The 18,692-nt window shown below is 57.5% G+C and overlaps 1 protein-coding gene across 1 annotated transcript in view; it reads left to right on the forward strand.

Moving 5' to 3' along the window:
- Positions 1–18,692, forward strand: part of IKZF3 (IKAROS family zinc finger 3) — a 28,681-nt gene that overhangs the window by 3,511 nt on the left and 6,478 nt on the right. The window contains exons 2-7 of the mRNA XM_054176746.1: positions 1,856–1,909; positions 2,644–2,754; positions 12,796–13,056; positions 13,583–13,750; positions 14,094–14,210; positions 15,303–15,324. Of these exons, the coding sequence (XP_054032721.1) occupies positions 1,856–1,909; positions 2,644–2,754; positions 12,796–13,056; positions 13,583–13,750; positions 14,094–14,210; positions 15,303–15,324 (733 nt within the window). The remainder of the gene's footprint in view (positions 1–1,855; positions 1,910–2,643; positions 2,755–12,795; positions 13,057–13,582; positions 13,751–14,093; positions 14,211–15,302; positions 15,325–18,692) is intronic.

An 18,692-nucleotide genomic window follows, 5' to 3' on the forward strand; every position in this document is an offset into this window, starting at 1 on the left:
GCCATGGTTTGGTGGGGTTGGGTTGCTGGTTGGGCTGGATGCCCCCAGAGAGCATTTCCAACCTCAGTGGTTCTCTGATGCTGTTTTGCTCTCTCAGAGTTTGCCTTTCCTTTGCTGCAGCTTCAGCCCAGCTGCTCCTGCACTTTGCTCTTGGCCTTAAAGGTCTTTTCCAGCCTGAATGATTCTGTGGTTTTCTAAACAGGAGGAGAAACTTCTTTGCTGTGAGGAGCAAAGGCTGAGAGCCTCTGGGGCTGAGAGCCTGGAGCAGAGCAGCCCCAGAGGGGAGCTGAGCAATGCTCAGCAAGAGCTAAAGGCTGGGGGGCAAGAGGCTGGGGCCAGACTCTGCTGAGTGGTGCCCAGGGACAGGACAAGGGGAAACAGACACAAACTGGACCCCAGAAGGTTCCATCTGAGCAGGAGGAGAAAGTTTGGTGTGAAGGTGCTGGAGGCCTGGAGCTGCCCAGAGAGGTTGTGGAGTCTCCTGCTGTGGAGAGCTTCCAACCCCCCCTGGGCACTGTGCTGCTGGGCAGGGTGCTGTGGGAGCCCTGCTGGAGCAGGGGGGGGTTGGGCTGGGTGAGCTCCAGAGGTCCCTTCCAGCCTGCAGCACGCTGGGATTTGGGGATTCTGGTCTGGCTGGAGGCTTTGCCACAGAGTTCATGGAGCTTTGTGTTCTGACGTTGCTGCAGAGACCACAGAAATGTTCCATGTGCAGTGGTGGTGAAGAGAGAGAGAGAGAGCTGGGGGGGAAATGTCACTGGTGGTTAACACCTCCCAGCCATGGCAGGAGCAGTTCTGTTATGTAACTGCCAGGAATGAATTTCACAGCTCCTGGAGCTGTTATTGTTTGCATTTTTTTCCCCCTTCTATCTATAGATTGAGAAAGATTTTTCTTGCAGATGGAGATTACAATAATTGCCCCCCCCAAAAAGTATAAAAAAGAGGAATTAAACAAAAAAAAATAGGAAAAAACCTGGAGGGCAGAAAGGAGGAAGGAAGCAGGGAGCTGTGACCTGGTTAAGCAAATCAACCCTGCCCTGGGGGAGTCTCAGGACACCAAAGAGTGGAGTAGAGCCTGGGCTGGACTTGGACTCTGCAGGTCTGTGCCCCCAGGCTGGGTCAGCAGCCTGAGTTTGGGCACTGGAGAGGAGAGTGGAAAACCCCTGCAGCATCTGAGATCCTCAGAGAGGGCTGCTGAGTGCTCCTGGGAGCCAGGGCCATGGAATGGGGTGGAAGGGACCTTCAAGATCAGCCTGGTCCTGAGCACCTCCAGGCAGAAGGCAGCCACAGCCTCCCTGGGCAGCCTGTGCCAGGCTCTCCCCACCCTCACTGGCAAGAACTTCTTCCTCATCTCCAGTCTCAATCTGCTTTCCTCAAGCTTCCCTTCCCTCTCCTCCTCCTGTGCTGCTCTGGAAGGTGCCTAAAGGCTTGAGGTGCTTGAGTTTTGGGTACCCACAGAGGTGGTGGAGTCTCCATCTCTGGAGACATTCCAACCCCAGCTGGATGTGTTCCTGAGTGACCTTCTGTACCTGACCCTGCCTTGGCAGGGCACAAACTGTTCCTCCTGTCCCATTTGAAATCTCCCTTGGAGGAACTCGAGGCCATTTCCTCCTGTCCTGGTGTTAACTGCCTGGGAGAAGAGGCCACCTCCAGTCTCCCTCCAGCCTCCTCTTGGGCAGCTGCAGAGGGAAGTTGTGCAACCACACAGAGCAGTTCCTCACTCTGGGATCCTTGGAGACTTTGGGGCTTTTATTTCTCAGCTTGGCTTTCAGTCAAGGGAAATTGGAATTGATCATCCTGCAACAGCTGCAGAGTGAATGGTTCCAAAGACTCCCAACAGCTCTTCTCTCTCTTGCAGGTTCCCAGGCAGGTATGGACCTCAGCTGTGCTCAGGACCAGCCAGTGGCTGCAGGTGCTGTGCTCTTTGAGTTATGTCCTTCCAACCTCTCCTGAAAGGTTGCAGCTGCAGGGATGTGGTGCTGTGGGACAGGGCTTAGCACCAGGCTTGGCTGGAGAATGGTTGGATCTGATGATCTTCAAGGAACTGGTGGAGGGAGTCCAGCAGAGACTACAAAGCTGCTGAGGAGCTAGGAGCAAAGGCTGAGAGCCTGGAGCAGAGCAGCCCCAGAGGGGATCTTCAGGATGCTGTTAAATGGCTAAAGGCTGGGGGGGAAAGAGGCTGGGGCCAGACTCTGCTCAGGGGTGCCCAGGGACAAGGCAAGGGATGCAAACTGGACCCCAGGAGGCTCCATCTGAGCAGGAGGAGAAATTTCTTTGTTGAGAGGGTGCTGGAGGCCTGGAGCAGGTTGCCCAGAGAGGTGGTGGAGTCTCCTTCTCTGTGGAGCTTTGAACCTCCCCTGGGCATTGTGCTGCTGGGCAAGCTGCTGTGGGGGCCCTGCTGGAGCAGGGGGGGTTGGACTGGGTGAGCTCCAGAGGTTCCCTTCCAACCCTCACCTCGCTGGGCTGCTGTGTGTGAGGGTTTACATCAGACTTGGGGAAGCAAATCCCCTCCCCAGGCTGCAGCTGCTGGGTCTGTAGGAGGACCTGGATGGGGGTTGTGAGCAGTGCTGGGGTGCAGCAGATACTCTGAGGGAATATTCTCGGGGCATGAAGGGTCAATGAGGGATGTTTGGGTTCTTTTTACAGAGGGCCAGGAGGTTTTGACTGATGGTGACCTGAACCAGTCCCAGGAAATGGAGACTGTGGCTCCTGGGGAGGATGTGAAGGAGCACAATCAGCCCAGTGAGGAAGCAGGAGGTAAAGTGAAGTTTAACTCTGAAAAGCAATCATTCAGTTCTCTCTTTTCATTCACTGATGATGCTGTGAGAGGGATTCAAAAGTCTATTCTGGATCATGGCTCTTCTTCCATGGAGTCCAAGGATGGCTCAGGTGGGAAAGGACCTCAGAGATCCTCTGCCCCAAACTCCCTGCCGCAGGCCAGGGACAGCTCTCAGCTTCTGGCCAGTTTCATAGGTTCATGGAATGGTTTAAGTTGGAAGGGACCTTCAAGGTCAGGCAGTTCCAACCCCCTGCCATGGGCAGGGACACCTCCCACCAGCCCAGGTTGCTCCAAGGCCTCATCCAGCCTGGCCTCATCCACAGCCTCCCTGGGCAAGCTGTGCCAGGGTCTCCCCCAACCTCACTCTCAAGACTTTCTTCCTCATCTCCACTCTCAATCTCTCCTCTCCCAGCCTCACCTCACCCCCTCTCACCTCACCACTCCAACCCCTTGTCCAAAGTCCTTTTCAGCCACCAGGTTTGGGATGTGTGGAGCAAACCATCAGGCAGCAGGCTGGAGTTAATGTGTTAATTAAAAGCTTGATGGAGGAGAACGGGGGGGGGGGGGGGGGGGGGGGGGGGAAATACAGACAGCAACTCCCCCTCCCCCTCACCCCCACCTTGGTTTTTGCCTCAGGGGAATGGAGGCTGCATGCTGTGGTGCACATGGGCTGTGCTTGCCTGCAGCCATACCAATCCCCTGCTCCCGTGGTGCTTCCTGTGCCTCGGCTGAGCAGCGAGGCAGAGAGGGCAGCAAACACTGCCCTGGTGTCTGCATGGGTCCCCAGTGCCCTTTGGTGGCCAAGAGGTGAAGCCTCCTGCATTGGAAAAGGAACTAAAAAGAGCATAAAAGCCACTTTGGGCCTGCAGGAGTCAGAGCCAGGCAGAGGAGTTTGGTTCCCAGAGGGCAGCAGGTTTGAAGGGACTCCCAAAGGTCATCTCCAGAGAGTCATAGAATGGTTTGGGTGGGAAGGGAAACTCAAAGCTCATCTTGTCCAACCCTCCTGCACTCAGCAGGGACTCCTCCAGCTGCAGCAGGCTGCCCAGGGACACCTCCAGGCTGAATGTCTCCAGGGATGGAGCTGAGCTCAGCCACCTCCCTGGGCAGCCTGTGCCGGTGTCTCCCCTCCCACACTGTGCAGAGCTTCCTCCTGATGCCCAACCAAACTCTGCCCTGCTCCAGTTCCAAACCATTGCCCCTCAGCCTATCACTCCAAGCCCTTCTGAACAGTTCCTCCTCAGCCTTCCTGGAGGTCCCTTGCAGGTATTGCAATGCAGATCTGAGGTCTCCCTGGAGCCTTCCCTTCTCCAGGCTCAACAGCACCAACTCTTCCAGCCTGTCCCTACAGGGGAGGGGCTCCAGCTCCCTGATCATCTTTGTGGCCTCCTCTGGACCCTCTCCATCAGGTCCTTGTTTCTCTTGTGTTGAGGGCTCCACATCTGCACCCAGCAGTGCAGGTGAGGTCTCCCCAGGGCAGAGCAGAGGGGCAGGATCCCTTCTCTCCATCTTCTGGGGCTGCCCTTGGCCTTCTGTGCTGCCAGTGCCCATTGCTGGCTCCTGCCCAGCTTCTCCCCCACCAGCACCCCCAAGTCCTTCTCTGCAGGGCTGCTCTCAATCTCATCACCCCCAGCCTGGATGGCTCTGGAGGCACCACCCTCACCGTGCAGAACTTCCTCCTGATGTCCAACCTAAATCTCCCCTGCTCCACTTTCAAACCCCTGCCCCTCACCAGCAGCCCTTCTCCACCAGTCCCTGCCCGGGTTGGTTACCTCTCCCTGCCCTGCCCTGCCGGAGGCAGGCAGCGTTCCGGGGGAGGGGGTGGTGCTGGTGGTGAATGGCAGCGATCTGCTTTCCTGGTTGTGAAATAAAGAGCACCCGAAGCCACCCTGGTGGTTTATGGATGCTAATTGCTGCTGCTGCTGCTGCCTCTCAGGCGTCTGCAAGGGGGTGGTTAAAAGGCTGGAGGGGGAGACAGGAGAGGGCTGAGGAAGCTCCGCTGAGGTCCCGGCGCTGCCGCCGAGCTCAGGTCCTTATCAGCTGCCAGAGGAAGTGCCGTTTTTTATCAGACTATTACATCTCCCAAGCCCAGCTCGGAGCCCTGCTGCTCGTGGGACCCAGAGGTTATCTCACAACATCAGAGCTGCCAGGCTGAGCAGCTTCACTTGAGAGGGGATTTCTGAGCCTCTCCAAGCCAGGCGAGGCTCCGCCGGCGCCGCCGCCGCTCTGGGGCTGTCTCTGCCTCGGTGGCTTCTTGGTGAACTGAAAGTCTCCTCGGAGCGGTGGTGTCCTTATCAGCAGCAGATCCTGCCTGGCTTTGCTGTTGCTTGGCAGCGGCCGCGGTGCTGTCACAAGCAGGAATGCTGCCAAGCACGTTCGGTGACATCAGCGCCAGCGGCTGTGGCACCGCAGCCTGGAAGTGGCTCAGAGATGCAGAGGATGGTTTGGGTTGGAAGGGAGCTGTGAGAGCATCCAGTTCCAGCCCCTTCCTGCCACGGGCAGGGACACCTCCCACCAGCCCAGCTTGCTCGAGGCCTCAGCCAACCTCAACACCTCCAGGGAGGGGGCAGCCAGGACCTCCCTGGGCAGCCTGGTTGGCATGGGACCCCTGCCACTGGCATCTGAGGCAAGGCTGCCCTGCCCCATGGAGAGGGAGCTTGGAGTCCTGGTGGACAATAAGTTCTCCACGGGACAGCAATGTGTACTGGTGGCCAAGGAGGCAAATGGCATCCTGGGGGGCATTAAGAAGAGTGTGGGCAGCAGGCACAGGGAGGTTCTCCTCCCCCTCTGCTCTGCCCAGGGGAGGCCACATCTGGAGTACTGGGACCAGTTCTGGGCTCCCCAGTTGAGGAGGGGCAGGGATGTGGCAGAGAGTGGCCAGTGGAGGCTAGAAGGATGCTGAGGGGCCTGGAACCTCTGTGTGAGGAGGAAAGGCTGAGAGAATTGGGCTGCTTTGGTCTGGAGAAGCCTCAGGAGGGAATCTGATCAATGCTGATCAATACTTCAGGGGTGGGTGGTAGGAGGCTGGGGCCAGGCTGTTGTCAGTGGCACCCAGTGCCAGGCCAAGGGGCAATGGGCACAAAGTGGAACACGATGAGGAGGAACTTCTTGAATTGAAGGGTGGCAGAGCCCTGGAGCAGGCTGCCCAGGGAGGTGCTGGAGCCTCCATCTCTAGAGAGCTTCCAACCCCACCTGGATGTGCTCCTGAGCAGAGCCAAGGGGCAGGATGCCCCCCCCTGCCCTGCTGCCCACACTCCCCTGGCTGCAGCCCAGCACACAGCTGCCTGCTGGGCTGCAGGAGGCCACTGCTGGCTCCTGGGGAGCTTGGTAACAGATGGGGGAATATCAGGTAGGAAATGAGAGATGAACCCAGCACCTCTAGGAGGAAAACCTTTGCCTGGGAGTTAGCTGCTCGAGGAAGCTGCTCTGTAATTCAGGCTTCTTGGCTCTCATCAGCTTGGAGCTGATTTGTGTTGTTTGCTTCTTTCTGGTTTTCTGTTGCTGTTGATGCTATTGGTAATTAATTGCACAAGGAGCCAAATGACACAGTGCCTTAATGAGAGAGCCACCCTGCTATTAATGAAGTAGAAAATACACATCCAAGTGCCTGGAAAATGAATGCCTGCCTGGCTGGGCTGGGGGTTTGGTTTGTTCTTCCCACCCTCCCCAGCTCCATTTCCAGTTCTCTGTTGCATTTCAATTTGATTTGTTTCCATTTCTGTTTCAGTGGGAAGGGAGCAGCCTCATTTAGCACAGAGCACCCAGCACCACCAGGGGCAGTCAGGAAAGGTTCTCTCTCCTCTGTTTTTCAGCAGTGAAATTTCCACCTGGGCCTTGGGTTCCTTCAGGCATCGCCACTCAAGTGTGCAGAGGTGCAGAGAGTGGCTCAGGTTGGAAGGGACCTTCAGGATCAGCCAGTCCCAAGCCCCTGTCATGGGCAGGGACACCTCCCACCAGCCCAGGTTGCTCAGGGCCTCATCCATCCTGGCCTTGAGCACCTCGAGGGAGGAGGCAGCCACAGCCTTGCTGGGCAGCCTGTGCCAGAGTCTCACCACCCTCACTGGCAAGAATTTCTCCCTCATTTCCAGCCTTAATCTGCTCTCCTCAAGCTTCCATCCTTTCCCTCTCATCCTGTGTTGCCCTGGAAGGTGCCTAAAGGCTTGAGGTGGTGGAGTCTCCATCTCTGGAGACATTCAACCCCCACCTGGATGTGTTCCTGAGTGACCCTCTCCAGGTGACTCTGCCTTGGCAGGGGGCTTGGACTCAATGATCTCCAGAGGTCCCTGCCAGCCCCTCCCATGCTGGGATTCTGTGCAGTGGGTGCTGAGCAGCAGTGCTGAGGAGATGCTGCAAGGCACAAAGGGAAAATAAACTCAAAGCTGGTCTTAACCCAGTGAAGGGTCTGGAGAACAGATCTGGTGAGGAGCAGCTGAGGGACCTGGGGGTCTTCCGCCTGGAGAAGAGGAGGCTGAGGGAGACCTCCTTGCTCTCTACAGCTCCCTGAGAGGAGGCTGGAGCCAGGTGGGGGTTGAATGTCCGAGGAACAAGTGTTAGGAGGAGGGGAGATGACCTCAGGCTGCCCCAGGGTGGGGTTAGGTTGGACATCAGAAGAAATTGCTGCCCTTCAAAGATTCTCGAAGCCTGGAGCAGGCCTTGGGGCGATGGAATCCCCATGCCCGGAGCTGCTGACGGGGCAGAGCTGTGGCGCTGCGGGGTTGGAGCGAGGCAGAGTCAGGGAACGCCGAAAGACCTCCCCCCGCCACAAGCATCCTGCGGCGCCCTGCCCGGTGCCGAATCTTCACTTTAACCCCTGCCAGCTCCAGGGAGTCCCTCCGAGCTGCCCACCTCAGCGACTCCCTCCCTCCCTTCTCCTCCTCCAGCTGTCAGCCCCCTGCGACGCTTTCCCGATGTGGTTAATTGGGTAGTTAGGAAACGGCAGACAGGAAAAGCTTCGCTTTTCCCCCTCTGTTTTTTTTTTTGTGTCTTGTGTTGTTTTCTTCTTCTTTATCTTTATCCTTCCCCCCTCCCTTCCCTCTTTAGTCTGCCTGAACATCTGTAGCATTAGGGCCTCATTATGCTGGAAGTGGCACAGCAAATCAGCGGCGTCGTTAAAACGCCACATTAAGATGATTAAGTCTCTTTGTTATCCAGTTGACTTTTGTGGCTGCTTCGCCGCCGCCGCCGTCGTCGTTGTTGTTGTTTTTGCCTGCGCTGAGGATTTTCATGGTTATGACCTCAGCTCCTTGTAAAACACTTGAGCGACATCCACCCCTCGGTGCTGTTCTCTGCTTAATAGCTTCTTGGGGGGGGGGGGGGGGGATTAGGGGGGAAAGGTTTTTGTTTCCTTGTTGTTCTCTCTGCCTTTGCTTCCGCCGCGCTGCTGCTGGTGGGAAAACTTCAGAGCCGGAGCGAGGGGGAAAGCAGCGCAGTAGTTTTAGCAGGGGGTTGAGAGCTGTCGGTGGGATGCAGGGGAAGGAGGAGGAGGGAGGAAGGGAGTCGCTGAGGTGGGCAGCTCGGAGGGGCTGCTTGGGGCTGGCAGGGATTAAAGTGAAGATTCAGCTCCCAGGTTGTCTTCTTTCCCCTCTGGGTTTGCTGCCAAGGTCTTGGATTAAATCCTAGGGATTGGGGGGTTTTCCTTCCCCCTCTTTTCCTTCCTGCCTGAAGAGAAAAGCTAAGATGATGCTCTGCCTTGGTCCAGCTACAGCATCCCAGGGGATTGGAAGGGAACCTCTGGAGCTCACCCAGCCCAACCCCCCCTTCTCCAGCAGGGCCCCCACAGCAGCTTGCCCAGGGGCACAGTGCCCAGGAGGTGTTGGGAGCTCTCCACAGCAGGAGCCTTCACAACCTCCCTGGGCAGCCTGCTCCAGGCCTCCAGCACCCTCACACCAAACAACTTTCTCCTCCTGCCCAGATGGGGTCCAGTTTATGCCTATTGCTCCTTGTCCTGTCCCTGGGCACCCCTCAGCAGAGTCTGGCCCCAGCCTCTTGCCCCCCAGCCTTTAGCTCTTGCTGAGCATTGCTCAGCTCCCCTCTGGGGCTGCTCTGCTCCAGGCTCTCAGCTTTTGCTCCTCACAGATCTGCTCCAGGCCCCTTCAGCATCTTTGGAGCCTCTGTTAGACTCTCTGCAGCAGCTCCCAGTCTCTCTGGGACGAGCTGGGGGTGCCCAGTTGTTTGCTGCCAGTGCTGCACCTCCCAGGACATGCCCAGCTCTGTTGGTGCAGTGACTCAGTCTGAAGCTGCCACCACAGCTTTGTTTTGGAGGCTTTCCAGAACCTCTTTGTTTTTACAACGTTTTTCAGGTGAAACAAAAATATGACTCTGGAGCAGGTCTTTCATCTGGTAATCATCTCCCCAGGAAATGAAACCCTCTGCATCAGCCTTCACACAGCACCCTGGGACTGGCTTGTGTAAAACCAACCACACTTTGTGCTGCAGCCCTCTCTTCAGCTGCCTCGAGAAAAATAGTTCATGGGTGCAGAGAAGGGCTCAGGTTGGAAGGGACCTCCAAGCTCAGCCAGTGCCAACCCCCTGCCATGGGCAGGGACCCCTCCCACCAGCCCAGGCTGCTCATCCAGCCTGGCCCTGAACACCTCCAGGGAAGGGGCATCCACAGCCCCCCTGGGCAGCCTGTGCCAGTGCCTCCTCACCCCCACTGGCAACAATTTCTTCCTAATCTCCACTCTCCATCTGCCCTCCTCAAGCTTCAACCCATCCCCCCTGAGTGCTATATCCAACCCTTTCCATGCAGCTCCCCTTGCCTGCCAGGACATGGAGCAAGGAGTTGGGGGCTGCAAAAGGAAATCTGATTGCTTCAGACCTCTGCCAGCCCTTGGTGAATTTTGGGGTGCCCTGGCCTGAGGCTGCTTCAGAGAACCACAGCGTGGGAGGGGTTGGAAGGGACCTCTGGAGATCATCCAGTCAGAGCCCCCCTGCCAGAGCAGGGTGACCCAGGGCAGGTCACACAGGAACACAGCCAGGGGGGGTTGAAAGTCTCCAAAGAAGGAGGCTCCAGCACCTCTCTGGGCAGCCTGCTGCAGGGCTCTGGCACCCTCCCACCAAAGCTTCCTTCTGGCAGGAAGACAGAGTGGAGCCTAGACAGCAACCAGTGTGTTGGGACAGCAGAATCCCAACCCCCCTCACCTTGAGTGGCTTCTCAAAAGCCTCTTCTCAGCGGTGCCCAGGGCCAGGCCAAGGGGCAGTGGGCACAGACTGGAACCTGAGAAGTTCCATTTGAACATGAGGAGGAACTTCTTGAATTGAAAGGGGCTGGAGCCTGGAGCAGGCTGCCCAGAGAGGTGCTGGAGCCTCCAGCTCTGGAGTCACTCAAAGCCTTCCTGGATGTGTTCCTGTGTGACCTACCCTGGGTGGCCCTGCTCTGGCAGAGGGGTTGGACTGGATGCTCTCCAGAGGTCCCTTCCAACCCCTGCCATTTGGTGATTCCCTTTGGCTTCTGCTGCCTGCTCTCTGTCCACAGAAGGTGACTTTTCTCTTCCCCTTGAGGTTCTTCGAGTGCCTGCCTGCACTCTGCGAGGCTTCGGTGGGCTCTTGGTGAGAGCTGGAGTGGAGGTGATGCCTCTGGGGGAGGCAGCAGTGGAAAAGCCTTGGTCAGAGCCCTGGTGCAGCCTTCTCTGTTACTGTGCAAGGAAAGAAGCAGGCAGCACAGCCATGGAAAGTGCAGAGGTGCTGATTTTCCACGGTGGGACCACAGGGTGCTGTGCCCAGTTTGTGCCAGTCAGCAGCTGCCTGCCGCGGGGGACTCGAAGCGGCTTCAGGCTGGCAGAGCTCTGTGCCTGAGCAGCAAGCTTTGAGCTGTGAACTTGTGGTGAGAAACAGCAGAGAAATCTTCTCACTTGGAGGCTACAACTTGTCCTCCACCACGGCTGGGGGGGCAGGGGGGGAGGCAAAGGTGAAGACGTTGAGCAGAAAGTGGGAATTGAAATCGCTTCTGAAAGCAGCCCCAAGGTGCAGCTGCAGCCCTGGGCTTCCTCTGGCCCTCCTGGGCAGGATGCAGAACAGCAGCTTGGAGCTGCCTGCTCTTGGGGAGGGGAAAAACCCAAATCAACCTCTCACAGCCCCCCCAAAATCCTTCCTTTAGCTTGGGAAAAAGCTGCTGCTGAAAGCTGCTGCCAGCAACTGGCAATAGCAGCTCCTCAGAGTGGTGGGGAGGGAGGGAGGGGTGGGTGGAGGCATGGATGGATGGATGGGTGGATGGATGGATGGATGGGTGGATGGATGGATGGATGGATGGGTGGGTGGAGTAATTCTGGAGGGCTCTCAACAGCAGGGTCAGTCCCCTGCCCCCTGAAGTGCTGGTGGCAGCTGAAGGTACCTCAGAAGAAGCCATTTTGGTGGCAGAGGGAATCCTCAGGCTGTGAGGCAGAGCTGAAGAGGGAAATATTCCACTTGGAGGTGAATCCAGACCTGGTTGCCACCTCCTGAGCAAACCTCCAAACCTGCCCCAAAACCCAGACTCCAAAATATGTCTGGGGTGGGGGCATCAACACACCCAGCATGGGGGGTGGGGGTGGAAGGTGATGCTGTGTGGAGATCATCATCCAGGGACACCAGCAGGAGGACCTGGCTGCTCAGGGAGGTGTTCAAGCCGAGGCTGGATGAGGCCTTGAGCAGCCTGGGCTGGTGGGAGGTGTCCATGCCCGTGGCAGGGGGGGTTTGGAACTGGCTGCTCTTGAAGGTCCCTTCCAACCCAACCCATTCTGTGATGCTCTGACCTGTGGAATTTTTTCCCACTGATGTGGGTTCCTCCCTGGGATGAAGAAACCATCACCCACCTGTTCCTCCCAGCCCAAGCCAGACAGCCTGGCTGGGCTCAGTGCAGCCCCTGAGGGCAGAGGGGTGATTTTATCACTGCAGTGTAGCTGCAGATGTTGAGTTGAGGAGAGCCTGGCTCACCAGATCTTTATTTTTCCAGCTCTGCTTTCATGTTGCCACCTCACCCCCTGCTCTCAGCCCTTGTTTGATGTGGTTCCTTACTCAGAACCAGAGCTAATTCGTACTCAGCAGTCCACCTCCTGTGCCTTGGAGAAGGGACAAGTGCTCAAGTGCCCTACTGAGCTCTCTGAGCCTTGCTTTGAGAGAGGAGCAGGTGGCCAGGGGAACGCTGCTTTCATACAGGAAGCTCTCTCGGTGCTGCTCTGCACTTGCAAGGGGAGTCTGCACCCTCTGAGAGCTGCTGGCATCTGGAGAAGGCAATCATAGAGTCACTGAATGGTCAGGGTTGGAAGGGACCTCAAGGCTCAGCCAGCTCCAACCCCCTGCCATGGGCAGGGACACCTCACACTGCAGCAGGTTGCTCACAGCCACCTCCAGCCTGGCTGCAAACACCTCCAGGGATGAGGCTTCCACCACCTCCCTCCCTGGGCAGCCTGTGCCAGGCTCTCACCACCCTCCTGGGGAACAACTTCCTCCTGACATCCAATCTGAATCTCCCCACTTCTAGCTCTGCTCCAATCAGCCAGCCAGGGGATTTTACAGGCAGCTCAGCACCTTTAAGCTGTCTCACTGTGAGTGGCTCTGAGCATCCATGACCCATGGAGATTCAGCTCAGCTGCATTCCAGCAGCTTGAGCTTGAGGAGGGCATCATTCAAGCTCATCTCAGCTGTACTCCCTGGGCTTGAGCTTGAGGAGAGCATCACTCAGGCTTGAGGAGGGCAGATTAAGGCTGGAGATGAGGAAGCAATTCTTGGCAGTAAGGGTGGGAAGACTCTGGCACAGGCTGCCCAGGGAGGCTGTGGCTGCCCCCTGCCTGGAGGTGTCCAAGGCCAGGCTGGATGAAGCCTTGGAGCAGCCTGGGCTGCTGGGAGGGGTCCCTGCCCATGGCAGGGGCTGGGGACTGGCTGAGCTTTCAGGTCCATTTCCAACCCAAGCCATTCTTGGAGTCTCTGAGTCTTTGGGTGTTGAAGGCAACCTCTGAGGCCTGCTGATGCCCTGCTGAGCTGTGTGCTGGGGTGGCCAGGATGAGCATTTTCCACTCCTGTGCTTTGTTGTTTCTTTCCCCCTGCAGATGAAGTGGTTCAGGTGAAAGGTGAATACAGTGAGAGAGAGGAGAGTGCTCTGAACTCAGAGCCTGTGGAGACTCCAGAGGAAGCTGAGATGCCCTTCAGCTACCCCAGGGAATACCCTGACTATGAAAGCATTAAACTGGAGAGACATCCTGGCTCCTATGACAGCATCAGGCCAGCCAGTGGGAAAATGAGTTGTGACATCTGTGGACTGGCCTGCATCAGCCTCAATGTCTTGATGGTCCACAAACGGAGCCACACTGGTAAGGAGATCCCAATCTGCTGCTTCTAGAAGCTTCTGCTTCTTCTGAGAGCTCCTCTTTGGAGGGCAGTGCAGAGGAGAGGGATTTGGGGGGGTCCTGGCAGCCAGAAGGATGCCCAGGAGCCAGCAATGTGTCCTTGTGACCAAGCCAAGGGCAGCCTGAGGGTGGGGAGACACTGGAACAGGTTGCCCAGGAGAAGAGAAGGCTCCAGGGAGACCTCAGAACAACCTTCCAGTAGCTGAGGGGGCTTTGCAGTGAGGGTAGGGAGAGACTGGCACAGGAAGATTGTGGCTGCCCCCTCCCTGGAGGTGTTCAGGACCAGGCTGGATGAGGCCTGAAGCAACCTGGGCCGGTGGGAGGGGTCCCTGCCCACGGCAGGGGCTTGGAACTGGAGGATCTTGAAGGTCCCTTCCAACCCAAACCCATTCCATGGATCTCTGCCTTCTTTCTCCTCCAGCCAGGGAGGCTGTGAGGCCAGCAGGGCGCTCGGGGAGCCTCTGACTGCCTCCTCTTGTCTCCTTTGAAGGTGAGCGTCCCTTCCAGTGCACGCAGTGCGGAGCCTCCTTCACCCAGAAGGGAAACCTCCTGCGCCACATTAAGCTCCACACGGGGGAAAAGCCTTTCAAGTGCCACCTTTGCAGCTATGCCTGCCAGAGGAGGGATGCCCTGACAGGTCACCTGAGGACACACTCTGGTAAGTGGCTTCCGAAGGCTCCTCGCAGGGGGCTGGGCTCAGAGGAGCACAGATTTGTTTGGCTTGGAACAAACGTCCCTGGGTCCAAGCAGCCTGAAGCCCACCAGGGCTGGGGCCAAAGCCATGGCCCTCAGCACCACATCCCTGGGGCTGTGCAGCCCCTCCAGGGATGGGGACTCCACCACCGCCCCGGGCAGCCGGTGCCAAGCCCCGGGCAGCCGGTGCCAAGCCCTGACCACCGCTGCAGGAAGAAGATTCTCCCTCCTGTCCATCCCCAACCTCCCCTGCTGCAGCCTGTGGCTCTCGGGGGTTGTCTCTCAGCAGCCTCCTGTTCTTCCCCCAGTGGAGAAGCCCTACAAGTGTGAGTTCTGTGGCAGGAGCTACAAGCAGAGGAGCTCCCTGGAGGAGCACAAGGAGCGGTGCCGCACGTACCTGCAGGGCGCCGCCGGGGCTGAGCCTGGTGAGTCCCTCCCCTCCTGGGGGCCTTGGGGAGGGGGTCTGGAGCCTGGCAGGGGGCAAACCAGGCTGTGCCCCTCAGCTGCTGACTCGGTGTTTACTGCAGGCACGGAGGGAGGAGGGGATTGGTCTCTTCTGCCCAGTGTCAGAGGAAATGGCCTCAGGCTGCACCTGGGGGAGGTTGAGGTTGGACATGAGGAAGAATTTTCTTCCTGGGGGGGGGTCAGGGACTGGAGCAGGCTGCCCAGGGAGGTACTGGAGCTTCCTTCTTTAGAGACTTTCATGACCCATCAGGATGTGTTCCTGTGTGCTCTGCCCTAGGTGACCCTGCCCTGGCAGGGGGCTTGGGCTGGATGATCATCAGAGGTCCCTACAGAGGCTCTCCAGGGAGGTGGTGGAGTCCCCATCCCTGGAGGTGCTCCAGAGCCCTGTGGCCGTGGCACCTGGGGCCATGGTTTGGTGGCCATGGTGGGGTTGGGTTGATGCTTGGTTCTTTAAGGCTAGGCTGGATGTGGCTCTGGGCAACCTGATCTAGAGTGAGGTGTCCCTGGCCCATGGCAGGGGGGTTGGAACTGGCTGAGCCTTGAGGTCCCTTCCAACCCTGGCAATTCTCTGATCCTTGGAGGGCTTTTCCAACCCAAACAACTCCACTGCTCTCTGTTTTCCTCTAACACCTTCTCACAGGACCACTTTGGCTGGAAGAGACCTTGGAGACCACTGAGTCTCCAACCCTTCGCCCAGCACTTAGAGCAGGCTCTGGCCTCACCCAGCCCTCAGCCATGCTTTGATTTCCCCCACCTCTGCTGTCACAGCCCCTGTGAGCAAAGCATCTGGGGGCACAGCCTGTGGGCAGCGCTTCTGCAGGTGCCACTCAGTCACCTGCATGGCTGGGGAGGTCACAGCTCTGATGTGGCTTTGCTTTAGCTGCTTGGGTGGCTGCCCCTGGCTGTGGGCAGCTGCTGGCCACATCTCTGCCCATTTATTGCTTCCTTTTCTTCAGACTAAGAAGCTGCTGGGCAGAATGGGTTAGAATGTGGGGAGGGTTTAGTGGTGTGGATGGCTGGGGGGGGGGGGGTTGGTGCCCTGTGATAGACAGGGACCCTCTACAAGGGCTTGGAGTGATAGGATGAGAGTGAAGGGATGGAAGCTGGAGGAGGGCAGACTGAGAGTGGAGATGAGGAAGAAATTCTTGAGAGTGAGGGTGGGGAGACAGTGGAGCAGGCTGCCCAGGGAGGCTGTGGATGTCCTGTTCAAGGCCAGGCTGGATGAGGGCTTGGAGCAACCTGGGCTGGTGGGAGGTGTCCCTGCCCATGGCAGGGGGTTGGAACTGGCTGAGCCTTAAGGATCTTTAAGGTCCTGGCTGCCCCTTCCCAGGGGGTCCTGGCTGCCCCTTCCCAGGGGGTCCTGGCTGCCCCTTCCCAGGGGGTTTGCATGTTCCAGCTGCAGCAGGGTGGAATTATTTCTGCATTGAAAGGTTTTTTGGTCAGAGCCTTGCAGGGTCCCTGATAGCAATCTCTGGCCACATTGTTCTCATTGCACCAGAAGCCACCTCCCTGTTCCACTCTCCATCATTTAGTGACCACACAGAGATGCTACAGGAAGCAATGGCTCGAGCCTGAGCCCTGCTTTGGGTTTGTGAAGGATGCCCACACCTTCTAAAAATGAACCCAGGCTGCTGGTGGGGCAGAAACCACAGCATGGAAACAGCTCTGTGTGGTCACAGCCTGGGCTGGAAGAGCAGTGCCTGCTCTCTCTGCACCCCCAGGGTGAGGTGAGGGCTGCAGGGGACAGCAGGGCTTGGGGAGGTGGTGGCTTGTCAGCAAGTGATTGCAAGGAAACCTCAGGGTTCACCCTGGATGGATAAATCCTGGAGGCCTGGAATGGCTCAGGGTGGAAGGGAGCTCAGAGCTCATCTGCTCCAACCTGCCATGGGCAGAGACAGCTCTCAGCTAGACTCAGCTGCTCAGGGCCTCATCCAGCCTGGCTTTGAGCATCCCCAGGCAGGAGGCAGCCACAGCCTCCCTGGGCAGCCTGTGCCAGAGGCTCAGCAGCCTCACACTGAAGAACTTCTTGAGCAGCCTGGGCTGGTGAGAGTTGTCCTAGCCCCCAGCAGGGAGCTGGAACTGGCTGATCTTGCAGGTCCCTTCCCACCCAAACCCACTGCAGGACTCCATGAGGAGAAGATTTTCGTTGCCACCAGAACTTTTGCCTTGGTTTGGTGGCCAGGAGTAGGTTGCAGGTCGGACTCCAGGACCTCAGAGGTCTCTTCCAACCCAACCAGCCCTAGATTTAACCAAAGCCATTGACCATTCCTGCCCCTCCAGCCTGGGACTTCTATTCCAGCTCCACTTTTAGGGTGAGATAATTAATTCCTGAACCTCTTGTCCTGACGTGCAGTGGAGTCCCCCAGGGGAGGAGGGAGCCAGGGCAGGCTCAGTTGTCTCTGGTGGAAGAAGGCTTTTGAGTGATTGTTTCCTAAACCCTAACTATTATTCTTGGCTTAGTTAACAACTGCTGCAGAAGAAAGGAGGTGGATGAGATAATTCCAAGTTAGCTTTTGTGGAGGGAGAGACAGAGACAGAGAGAGAGCAGCACTGTGGGAGGCCAGCAGCACAACCACCTGGGGCTCAGTAGCAGCAGACACTGGTGCCCCTCAGGCTATCTTCCAGAGATGTTGCCAAAGAGCTTTTGTGGGCCATAAATAGTCTGTTTGTTTTCTGGTTGGGCTTCTTTTTCGGGGGGTGGGGAGCAAAAGGCAAGTGAAAATTGGCCCCTGGCAAGGAGCAGAAAAATCTTCCTGTGAGAGGAGAGACCCTCAGCCTTCAAACGAAGCCACTGAGGGGCCTCAAGCTGGCAGATTGATGCTCAGAGGTGGCCCAGAAGATGTGGTGGAGGTCAATAGTTGTTGTGTCTGCTGAGTGAAGGCCATTGTGACCTCTGCAGGAAGCTGCCTGCCTGCCCTCTGGACACTAATTGAAGCCAAGTCCCCTTGGTGGCACATAAATAACCTTGGCAGGAGCAGTAAAGTGGCTGCTGGGCTGCTGCCTGCAGCTCCCGGGGCTGCTCAGGAGCTTTCCTCTTGGGGTCAGTCAGGGGAGAGAGAAAAAGGCTCTGAAAATGTGGAATTGAAGTTGGAGTGGAAGGATGAGCACAAGGCAGGGAGGAAAGGAGGAGCTAGAAGAAGAAACTGAGGCAGAGGGGAGCATGGAGCTGCTCCTCTGGCAGGGCTGAGTTGGGCTTTGAGTCTTTTTGTTGCTCTGGCAGGGGGGGTTGGACTCAATGATCTCTGGAGGTCCCTTGCAAGCCCTTCCATCCTGGGATCCTCTCAAGCAGTGTTTGTGGAGCTCCTCTCCCCAGGGCAGCTGAGGGTTGTTGGGGTGCTCAGAATGGAAATGACTGCTCCTGATGAGCTGAGCAATGATCCTCCTGAGGAGCCAAAGCAAGGCTGGAACTGCAGTTACCCAACGAGCTCAGGAAGCCTGGGCCAGGCTTTGGAGCCCATCCCTCTATGCCCAAGAACCAACTTCAGCTTCTGGCCAGAGTCCTAGATTCACAGAATGGGTTTGGGTTGGAAGGGACCTTCCAGATCAGCCAGTTCCAACCCCCTGCCATGGGCAGGGACACCTCCCACCAGCCCAGGCTGCTCAGGGCCTCATCCAGCCTGGCTTTGAACACCTCCAGGGAGGGAGCATCCACAACCTCCCTGGGCAGCCTGTGCCAGTGTCTCCTCACCCTCATGGTGCAGAACTTCCTCCTGATGTCCAACCTGACCCTGCCCTGCTCCAGTTCCAAACCATTGCCCCTGATCCTATCCCCACAGCCCCTTCTGAACAGTCCCTCCCCAGCCTGCCTGGAGGTCTCTTGCAGGTATTGGAATGCAGCTCTAAGGTCCCCCTGGAGCCTTCTCTTCTCCAGGCTGAACAGCCCCAACTCTCCCAGCCTGTCCCCATAGCAGAGGCTCTCTCTCATCATCTCTGTGGCCTCCCTTGGCCCTGCTCCAGCAGCTCCCTGTCCCTCTTGATTGATGTTTTGCCTCACAGTGTTTCTTGCTGGAAGCACTTTAGGAGCTGCTGAGTCTATTTCTGGAGTCTCTAAACCTATTGCAGTCACCTGGGACTCAAAAAGCAGCCTAGAGGAGCTGTGGTGCTACCTCCAGGGCACCAGGTGCCTGCCCATCTCAGCCCTCTTACCCCATCCTGAGTCATACCCAGAGCTGGTGTTTGGTGGCAGTGAGCACTCAGGCAGCACAGCTTTACCTCTGCAAACTGCTGAGCAGACCTTAGCCAAAGGGTTGAGCTGAGGCTGGGGTTTTGGTGAGTCATGGCTGCTGCTGGCTGAAACTCCTTATGAGATCAATAACAGCAAGAACCGAAGCAGGAGTGGCAGGGAGCTGTGGGGAGCAGAGCTGTGGAAGGATGAGGCTGCAGGTTTTAGCTCCTGCTGCACTCTGCAAGTCCATAGCTTCACCAAGCTGCATTTGGCAGGG

This window comes from Dryobates pubescens, chromosome 36, assembly GCF_014839835.1.
Source record: "Dryobates pubescens isolate bDryPub1 chromosome 36, bDryPub1.pri, whole genome shotgun sequence".
NCBI lineage: Eukaryota > Metazoa > Chordata > Aves > Piciformes > Picidae > Dryobates > Dryobates pubescens.